The following is a 9,883-nucleotide window of genomic DNA, read 5'->3' as shown; positions in this document are numbered from 1 at the left end:
TGCCAAATGAAGGGGTTGAATTGTTCAATACTCAAAGCCTATATAGCTCCCTATAAATTAGGAATCACAAGCTTCCTGTGATTTTATGTTGGATTTATTCCCCAATCATGAGTCATCAGTCAATCTCTGACTTTGCAAATACAAATTCCTCACCAATGATGGAAATTAAAGCACTTAATTCTCTTATGAGTAGGTTGCACACTCTGAATGGTGTGTACTGTACTGTCTGGGAAGTTGAGGCAAAGGAAATGGCTCTTTAATCCCTCCTGGGATCTAAATGGAAAACAAGACAGGCTGTGACATCAGCTCCCATTTCCTCTGCGATCAGACTAAATAATACAAATATCAATATTAAATTATGCGTGCATACTTTTTATTTTTGCCTTCCACGGCAAATCACAGTGAATCCTTTGCTCTTAGCTTTTAGTTCAAGGTTATGTAGGAAGAACAGGAAAAATGAACACAGAATTACAGCATCTTTAGAGCTGCGGGCAACTTTAAAGATTAGTCCCAACCTCTCATCATCCCATCATTGAGGAAAAATGAGGGGTCCAAGATGCGAAATAGCTCCATCTAATGTTGACTTCCTGAAGCATATTTTCTCAATTTGCCTCACCTAAACCCACTGTCATTGGACAATACCACCACCTACATGCCAAATAAATAAGCACTTTTTAAAAAAGCCAAAAAAGAGAAGCGAATCTCTTTTCATGAGTTTCCTTCATTACAACTAGATGAACCATGCAAGTGGAAAACTGAATTCACCAGGAGGAATGTATCTGAGACAGGAATGGGTCATCCTCTTAGACTGTATCCAACACCAATTCTTCACTCCAAGATCTAGCTACTCCGTATTTCTATCCCCTACCTACTTCTGTCTCTACAGGTATGCAAGCACCAGACCTCAGAAAATTGTTATGAAAATAATATTGCCCTTTAACAGGCTAGCCATTTGCTACCATATCACCTACCAGGTGTAAAGGTGCTGCTTTAGCTGGGCATGGTGGTGGTTGCCTGTACCCCAGCTACTTGGGAGGCTGAGGCAAGAGGATCCCTCCAGCCCAGGAGTTTGAGACTAGCCTGGGCAACATAGCAAGACCCTGTCTCAAAAAATTAATTTAAGAAAGTACTGCTTTAATTTAGGAAATAAAATTCAAATGCTTAAAATCTGTTCTTTTCACCAAGAAGCATGATTTCTGCTAATTTATCCCATCTTTCATTTCCTGTGAAAGTTACTCAAAAGCATCTCTGCAGAGAAAATAAATTAATTGATAGTTTCATATGTAAGCTATTTTTCTAAACTTGGTCAGCATTAGGGGTTGAAGTTACTGGAACCACGTAACAAGATCTCATCCCTTCCCAATCACTTTGCCTCACTATTCGGATGGATGAGATATGCCTTACTGTTACATCCATCCTATTGTGGAACACACACTCTTATTTTTTAACAGATGAAGTTTGCTCTGCCACCCAGGTTGGAATGCAGTGCTGTGATCATAGCGCACAGCAGCCTCACACTCCTGGGCTCAAGCAGTCCTCCCCCTGCCTTAGCTTCCTCAGTAGTTGGGACTACAGCCATGTGTCACTACACCTGGTTATTTTTTTCTATTTTGTTAGAAATAGAAATATTTCTGACCACATGCGATGACATTTTCATAGTCAGGCGCTCCATACCAGAAAGTTCAAGATGACAATAAAATTCAAGATGCATAGGTTGTTTTAAAAAATGCATAGACTGTTAGAACTGGAAGAAACTTTCAAAAGTGTCTCATTATATGCCTTCCCTTTCCAACTAAAGAAATGGAAGAACTGGGTGCAGTGGTTCATGCTTCAGTCAGGAGACTGAGGCAAGAGGATTACTTGAGCCCAGGAGTTTGAGACCAGCCTGGACAACACAGCAAGACCCTATTTCTAACAAAATAGAAAAAAATAAGCAGGTGTAGTGGCACGTGCCTATAGTCCCAACCACTCAGGAAGCTAAGGCAGGAGGAGGACTGCTTGAGCCCAGGAGTGTGAGGCTGCGGTGAGCTATGATCACACCACTGCACTCCAACCTGGGTGGCAGAGCAAAACTTCATCTCTTAAAAAATAAAAAAGAAAATTAGCCAGGCCTGGTGGCACACACCTGTAGTACCAGCTACTCAGAAGACTGAGGCAGGAGAATCATTTGAACCTGGGAGGCAGAGGTTGCGGTGAGCCAAGATCGCACCACTGCACTCCAGCCTGGGTGACAGAGCAAGACTCAGTCTAAAATAAATAAATAAGAAGAAAGAAATGGAGTTGCAGTGAAATCAGATACTCATCCCTCATCACACCACTAGTTGGCAGCAGTGCCAGATCTAGTGTCCATGTCTCCAGTGTTCACGTTCTTTCCACAGTCCGTGCTGCTTTCAGCATCACTGTAGGCTTTCTAAACCCTCACGAAGGGTTGGCTGGAGGCTATTCCTTGGGAGTCAGCCACTCCCATTCCAGAGCTGCCTCTGCTATTCCACTGTATGAATTACAGATGCAAAAGGTTGCTAAAGCTGGAATAAGCAGATAAGTTTCCTTTCTTACCCCAGTGTCTTACATTCTGTCAACCAGAAAGGTGACCGCGCTTATAGTTTTAGTTGCTCTCATAGTAAATTATTGTCCTGATTTATCCAAAGTCCATTGCTGCTATTCAATATGCAATCAAGAAGGAACATTCTGGTTTTGAATTATGTGAGCAATTCAGTCATCTGGCTTGTGTGTAAGAAGTAGATATGGCTAGTTGGCTTGTATAACTTGGGGCAGCAGCCTACTCACTCGGTTTGGATGCTTCTGTGACAGGAAATCTGGTTGCATCAAACTCCTAACTCCAGCGATGTCCATTCATGTGGGCACTGTTAAAGACTAACAGATGAGCAGTAGGGTGCAGGGGAAAGATAATTCAACTTGACATGATAATTTTCTGCATTAGAACCCTGTCCTGTGCATCACCAGCAGAATGACTTCAGACTTTAGTGCACTTTAGACTTCAGCTGCGATGTTCCAGATCAAGGGGCTCACACCAAAGCTGGACTTGGTTTCTGAGCCTCCTTCTACTCATCTGTAAAATGCTGATCAGATTTGAACTTGCTTTATACATATTGTGTTACTTGGCTAACAGTATTTTAAAGACCTCTGTGCTTCAATAATCTGTAAAAAGGCCAGGTGCGGTGGCTCATGCCTGTAATCACGGCACTTTTGGAGGCCAAGGTGGGCAGATCACCTGAGGTCAGGAGTTTAAGACCAGCCTGGCCAACATGGTGAAACCCTGTCTCTACAAAAACTACAAAATTTAGCCAGGCATGGTGGTGCGCACCTGTAATCCCAGCTACTCAGGAGGCTGAGGCAGGAGAATCACTTGAACCTGGGAAGCAGAGGTTGCAGTGAGCTGAAATCGCGCCACTGCACTCCGGCCTGGGCGGCAGAGCGAGACTCTGTATCAAAAAAAAAAAAAAAAAAAAAAAAGTTTCATCTTTGTCTCTTTGTTTTAACTTATGTAAAATTTCAAACACAGTCAAGAAAGACTAGAATAATTAACTAATATGAAGTCACCAGTTTTTAATATTTTGCTGACATCATTTATCTCTCACAATACTTTTTTCCCCTCTGAGGTATTTTTAAGCACATTTGGGGGCCGGGCGCGGTAGCTCACGCCTGTAATCCCAGCACTTTGGGAGGCGGGGGCGGGATGATCGCTTGGATCCTGGAAACCAGGAGTTCCAGATCAGTCTCAACAACAATAATTAGCAATAAAAAATAAATAAAAATCAAAGCACATTTGAGCAAGTTGTTTTAAAGATCTCTGTGCTTCAATTTTCTAATCTAGGAAATGATTATAATATCGAATTCACAGGAGACAATTATATTGAATATTCAATAAATGTTAGTTATCACTGTTTACAGTGGTATCTTATGTGCACAGTCCCCTCCAGGGCGTAAAAGCACTTTGCAGCGCAGCGCTCCAGGATCAAGACAGATGTTATTGTTGTTGCTATTATTATTATTATCATTATTTTGAGACAGAGTCTCGCTCTGTCGCCCAGGCTGGAGTGCAGTGGCGCGATTTCGGTTCACTGCAACCTCCGCCTCCTGGGTTCAAGCGATTTTCCTGCCTTAGCCTCCCGAGTAGCTGGGATTACAGGCACGCGCCACCGAGTCGGGCTGTTTTTTGTATAAGACAGATGTTATTAAAGACAGCGTGGAGAAACCCAAGTCTGCGTTGCTGAGATTGCTGCCGCCAGCCTCAGACCGCACTTCAGATCCGCTGGGTCAGGACGTGGAATGTCCCTTGCAGGCATCCATCGTCCAGTGTGGCAACGGGGGGGGCGGGAACAGGAAGTGGGGATAGGCCCAGTTCCGGGCGCGAGGCGGCCACTGGGAAGAGGAGAGCGCGGCATCTGGAAACTGCAAAGTCAGAGCCGCGATGTTCCGGATTGAGGGCCTCGCGCCGAAGCTGGACCCGGAGGAGATGAAACGGAAGATGCGCGAGGATGTGATCTCTTCCATACGGAACTTTCTCATCTACGTGGCCCTGCTGCGAGTCAGTGAGTGTCTCCCGGGCTGTGACTGTGAGACTAGCGGGGAGCTCACCGGCGGGCACCCCTTAACTCTAATCCTACAGGCCATCGGGGCCCTTGAACTGAGCTGAACGGTAGTGGGGAGCAAGGAGGGTACGCGTTGAGGGCGACGGGCATATGCGCGGTTTGAGGTCTGCGGGTCAGGGTCGGGGCACTGAAGTGCACGTGGTGGCCCGGCGCGCGTGGTTAATCATCCTGGTTATCCCAGCTTTAAGAATGTTTGAGCTGCCGGGCACGTTGGCTTACGCCTGTAATCCTACCCAGCACTTTGTGAGGCCGAGGCGGGCGGATCATTTGGGGTCAGGAGTTCGTGGTGGCGGGCTTCTGTAATCCCAGCTCCTCGGGAGACTAAGGTGGGAGGATTGCTTGAACCCAGGAGGCGGAGGTTGCAGTGAGCCGAGATCGCGACACTGCACTCCAGCTTGGGTGACAGAACAAGACTCCATCTCAAAAAAAAAGAATGTTTGAGCTGAAAGAGCTTAAGTAATGATCCCTAGAGAAACTCCCTCGTTTTGCAGACAGAGAAACGGAACCAGAGTAGGGAAGGTCACTCAGCGATTCAGTGAATGATCTTGACCTAAAATCCAGAACTCTTAACTCAATACCAGGTTCCTTCCCTCTCTTTTCTTTTATTTATTTATTTATTTATTTATTTATTTATTTATTTATTTATTTATTTTTTCTCGAGACAATCTCGCCTCTTGCCCAGGCTGGAGTGCAGTGGCGCAATCTCAGCCCAGTGCATCCTCTGCCTCTCGAGTTCAAGTCATTCTACTACCTCAACCTCCCGAGTAGCTGAGATTATAGGCGTGTGCCACCACGCCCGGCTAATATTTTTATTTTTAGTAGAGATGGGTGTTTCACCATGTTGGCCAGGCTGGTCTCGAACTCTTGACCTCAGGTGATCCGCCTGCCTGGGCCTCCCAAAGTGCTGGGATTACAGGCGTGAACCAGCGGCCAGGTTCCTTCCCATTCAAAAGTGCTGACCTTTGAAATCCAAAAAGTTTTGCTTCATTTCTGTTTCTTTGTATAGAGGGTGAAGTAAATGATTACTTTTTTGGAAGAAATGGGAAAAAAGAATATGAATCTATAGGATTAATGCAAATATTTGAGGGTTTTTTTTTTTCTATATTTTACAATTGACAGGAAGTTACTCCCATTATATAGTCTTGACAGTGGACCTTTGAGGGAGGCAGGGCCTAAGATTCTTTATATCATTTTACATATGAAAACTTACTTTCAGAGGGGACTTAGCAAGGAAGGGCGGTATCAGAGTTATAGGAACACTGAACATAAGAACTGGAAGCAGCTTTATGATCAGTTCTCGAATGCCCTGCCTTCTCGTTCTCAATTCAGTATGCTTTCCATTGTTCCTTGCTGTATATTATTGGCCAGCCAGTCTGGATGGAGTGGCAGGGATGGTTCAAATAAATGAAGGCCATACCAAGGTCATCCTATTGAAGGCTCATGTTGGACCTAGGCCGAGATCTCCCTTATTGTGTGTCTCTTTCACTGTCTGTGGTATTACTCTGCTTTCACAGGAGATCAAGTCTTGGGGAACAGAAACACCCATGTCATCCTACTTCAACAGCTTCTTGCAACTCCCAAATTTACTTATTTCCTGCCTCCTGCCTTTTTCATTGATCTAGCTGCCAGTAAAATATTTGCTGCTTCTCAGCAAATTTGTATTTGATATGAATTGTTTATTTTCACTTTTAAGTTGAAATATAATTTGTACATTATACAATATACCCATTTAAAGTGTACAATTTAGTGGTTTTTAGCAAAGTCAGTTGTGCAGCCATCACAATTTGACAATATTTTCTTTCCCCCTAGAAGAAACACCATACGCATTCATTGTTACCCCATTTTCCCTTTTCTACAGCCTTTCACAGCTACTCATCTACTTTTTCTCTATGGATTTGTCTATTCTGGAATTTTTTTTTTTTTTTTTTTTTTTTTTTTTGAGACAGGGTCTTGCTCTGTTGCCCAAGCTAGAGGGCAGAGGTGGAGGCTGCAGCGATCGTGACTCACAGCAACCTCGACCTCCTGGGCTCAAGTGATCCAACTACTTTCAGCCTCCTGAGTAACTAAAACTGCAGGCACACGCCAGCACGCCCTGCTAATTTTTGTAGACACGAGGTTTCATTTTGTTGCCCAGGTCGGTCTCGAACTACTGGGCTCTATCAATCCTTCTCATTTCCACCTTCTAGTGTGTTGGGATTACAGGTGTGGGCCACCACACCTGGCCCTGGATATTTCATTTAAATGAAATCGTCAAATGCATGGCCTTTTGTGTCTGGCTTATTTCACTTAGCATAAGGTTTTCAAGATTCATCCATGTCGTAGCATGTGTCAGAACTTCATTTTGATGGCTAAATAAGTTTCTATTGGAAGGATATATCACATTTTGCTTATCCATTGATTATTTCACGGATTATTTTCTGTCGTTAAGAATTAGTAGAAAAGGTTGGATATACTGCTGACTTTATCAGCTTCTGACAGATCTCAGTGTCTTCAGTTTAATATTAACAAATTGAGCTGAGTACAGCGGCTCAATGCCTGTAATTTCAGCACTTTGCGGGGCTGAGGAGGGCAGGTTGCTTGAGCTCAGGAGTTCAAGACCAGCCTTGGCAACATGGCGACCCCGTCTTTTGAAAAAATACAAAAATTAGCCAGGCATGGTGGCATGTGCCTATAGTCCCAACTACTCGGGGGACTGGAAAAAAAAAAAATAACAAAGTGTTCTATTTGTATGAGTATTGAGAAAGAAGGTGATTTGAGTAACTTTTTTTGGTCACAACACTTTTACACCGAACAGTAATATCACTTCTTTAGATCTATATGTTGACACTTACTTTTCTAGACATTTCTATGTACATGATCTTATTAGACCCTCTTAATGACTGAGGTAGGACTGTATCAGATGTGATTAGAGTATGTAAGTGATACAGAGCTAATCAGTAAGAGATCCAAAATATATTTTCCTCCTTTTTTCTCTAGCAGTGTCCAGCTCTTCTGGTTCTCTAGTCCAGTGTTTTTCCATAACTTCTGCCTTTCAAATGAGTTTTTTTTTTTTTTTTTTTTTTTTTTTTGAGACGGAGTCTTGCTCTGTGCCACAGGCTGGAGTGCAGTGGCGCGATCTCGGCTCACTGCAAGCTCCGCCCCCCGGGTTCACACCATTCTCCTGCCTCAGCCTCCCGAGTAGCTGGGACTACAGGTGCCCGCCACCACGCCCGGCTAATTTTTTTGTATTTTTTTTTTAGTAGATACGGGGTTTCACGATGTTAGCCAGGATGGTCTCGATCTCCTGACCTTGTGATCCGCCCGCCTCGGACTCCCAAAGTGCTGGGATTACAGGCTTGAGCCACCGCAGGTGAAAAATACCCATTTGTTTCCTCTAGAGTTCCTTTTACAGTTAAAATAAATCGCCAGAGTAAAGGATTATCATTTGAAAAAGAATTGGATTTATACTTTATCATCCTAAGGGGCAACCTATCTGGAGAAAAGGTTTTACATAGTATAAGAATGAAATTTACAGTAATAGCTGAATGACAGTAGAATGGGCTGCTTTGGAAGGCAATGAGTCCCTTTTGCTGCGTTGTACAGGCAGATGCTTGACCATCACTTGGAGTTATTTTCAAAAACATGTTGAATAAACCTATAAGGTTTCCTTCCCCAGTCTTATAATTTTATAATGTAGCCTATGGACTAATAGATTTGAAAACTAATTTTAGATTTATTTTTCTTTCAGCTCCATTTATCTTAAAGAAATTGGACAGCATATGAAGACTGGACATCTCATATGAATGCACGATATGAAGAGCCTGGTTACAGTTTCGACTCCTCTCTGCAAGTGAATAGGCCCAGAAAGGTGTAAGAGACTCTTTGAATGGACATAAAATTCTGCTTGTTAAGAACAAGTTTGGCTCTGGTAACTGACGTTCAAAGCTAAAATTTAAAACTATTTGGGAAGTATGAAACGATGTCTCATGATCTGGTGTACCCTTATCCCTGTGACATTTCGCCTCTGACAATACTGGTATAATTGTAAATAATGTCAAACTCCATTTTCTAGCAAGTATTGAGGGAGCTGTGTCTGAAATGGCACTGTCTTGTCAGTCATTTCTGTTTACCTTTTCTGCCCAGAGTATATTTGTGAAGAGTCTCTTAATAGTTATGTTTCGTGGAAATCAACACATAACCACAACAACTTTTAAGCACAGGATCATTAGTCTATGTTTTTAATAAACATATCGATTAAGAAAAATTGGGTTTCTATTTTTCTTATCCTACTTTTTGCAGCAATCACTAGTGAGACTATTATAATATTGAGATTATTGCAAGCTTCAGTAAGTTCGTCTTATTTTGGACTAGAGAATTTGCCAATCCTGATGAAGCGTCATTGTGTTTTATTGCCAGGCAGTCTTAATGAAAGGTAGCATTACTGCTTGATGCTGAGTATATGAAATATTAGTACCACCAGAGGAAAAAAGTACTATATTTTTAAGCCAAATAGTTCTCCAAGTTTGTTGTGTCAGTGGGGGGATAGTCCTTAACCTTCTCCCCAGGAGCAACTACATACACCTCTTTTTAGCTGATTTTATTGGTATTTACCTTTTTGTCTCTAAATAATGTGATGGTCGTGATTGGGATTTAGGTGTCTTTCCTCTCTTTAGCTCCATCACTCACATATCTTGTCATCTCTTCCTTTCAAAGGATAACTGTGGGGAAAAGAAAGAGAGATCAGACTGTTACTGTGTCTATATAGAAAGAAGTAGACATAAGAGACTCCATTTTGTTCTGTATTTGAGATGCTGTTAATCTGTGACCCTACCGCCAACCTTGTCCTTGCAAGAGACACGTACTGTGGTGACTCAAGGTTTAAAGGATTTTGGGCTGTGCAGGGAGTGCTTTGTTAAAAAGGTGCCTGAAGGCAGCTTGCTGGTTAAAAGTCATCACCATTCTCTTAATCTCAAGTACCCAGGGACACGTACACTGCCAAAGGAAGGTCGTACACTGCCAAAGGAAGGTCGCAGGGACCTCTGCCTAGGAAAGCTAGGTATTGTCCAAGGTTTCTCCCCATGTGATAGTCTGAAATAAGGCCTCGTGGGAAGGGAAAGACCTGATTGTCCCCTAGCCTGACACCTGTGAAGGGTCTGTGCTGAGGAGGACTAGTGTAAGAGGAAAGAAGGCCTCTTGGCAGTTGAGATAGAGAAAAGCATCTGTCTCCTGCAGGTCCCTGGGCAATGGAACATCTCAGTGTAAAACCCGATTGTATGTTCTGTTTACTGAGA

General features: G+C 43.1%; 1 protein-coding gene across 1 annotated transcript; it reads left to right on the top strand.

The window, feature by feature from the left end:
• The first annotated feature begins 4,349 nt into the window (after positions 1-4,349).
• On the top strand, positions 4,350-8,856 carry TOMM5 (translocase of outer mitochondrial membrane 5). The gene is made up of 2 exons (XM_037998243.2): positions 4,350-4,553; positions 8,341-8,856. The coding sequence occupies exons 1-2, from the start codon at positions 4,433-4,435 to the stop codon at positions 8,373-8,375; spliced, it is 156 nt and encodes a 51-aa protein (XP_037854171.1). The 5' UTR covers positions 4,350-4,432; the 3' UTR covers positions 8,376-8,856.
• The last annotated feature ends 1,027 nt before the right edge of the window (positions 8,857-9,883 follow it).

This window comes from Chlorocebus sabaeus, chromosome 12, assembly GCF_047675955.1.
Source record: "Chlorocebus sabaeus isolate Y175 chromosome 12, mChlSab1.0.hap1, whole genome shotgun sequence".
NCBI classification, from domain to species: domain Eukaryota; kingdom Metazoa; phylum Chordata; class Mammalia; order Primates; family Cercopithecidae; genus Chlorocebus; species Chlorocebus sabaeus.
The sequence above is the reverse complement of the archived record's forward strand: the minus strand, read 5'-3'. Positions and strand labels throughout refer to the sequence as shown.

Coding starts and splice junctions, on each gene's coding strand:
- TOMM5 (XM_037998243.2), top strand. CDS start 4,433: ATGTTCCGGATTGAGGGCCTCGCGCCGAAGCTGGACCCGGAGGAGATG. Junction 4,554..8,340: donor CGTGGCCCTGCTGCGAGTCA/GTGAGTGTCTCC, acceptor TTTTTCTTTCAG/CTCCATTTATCTTAAAGAAA.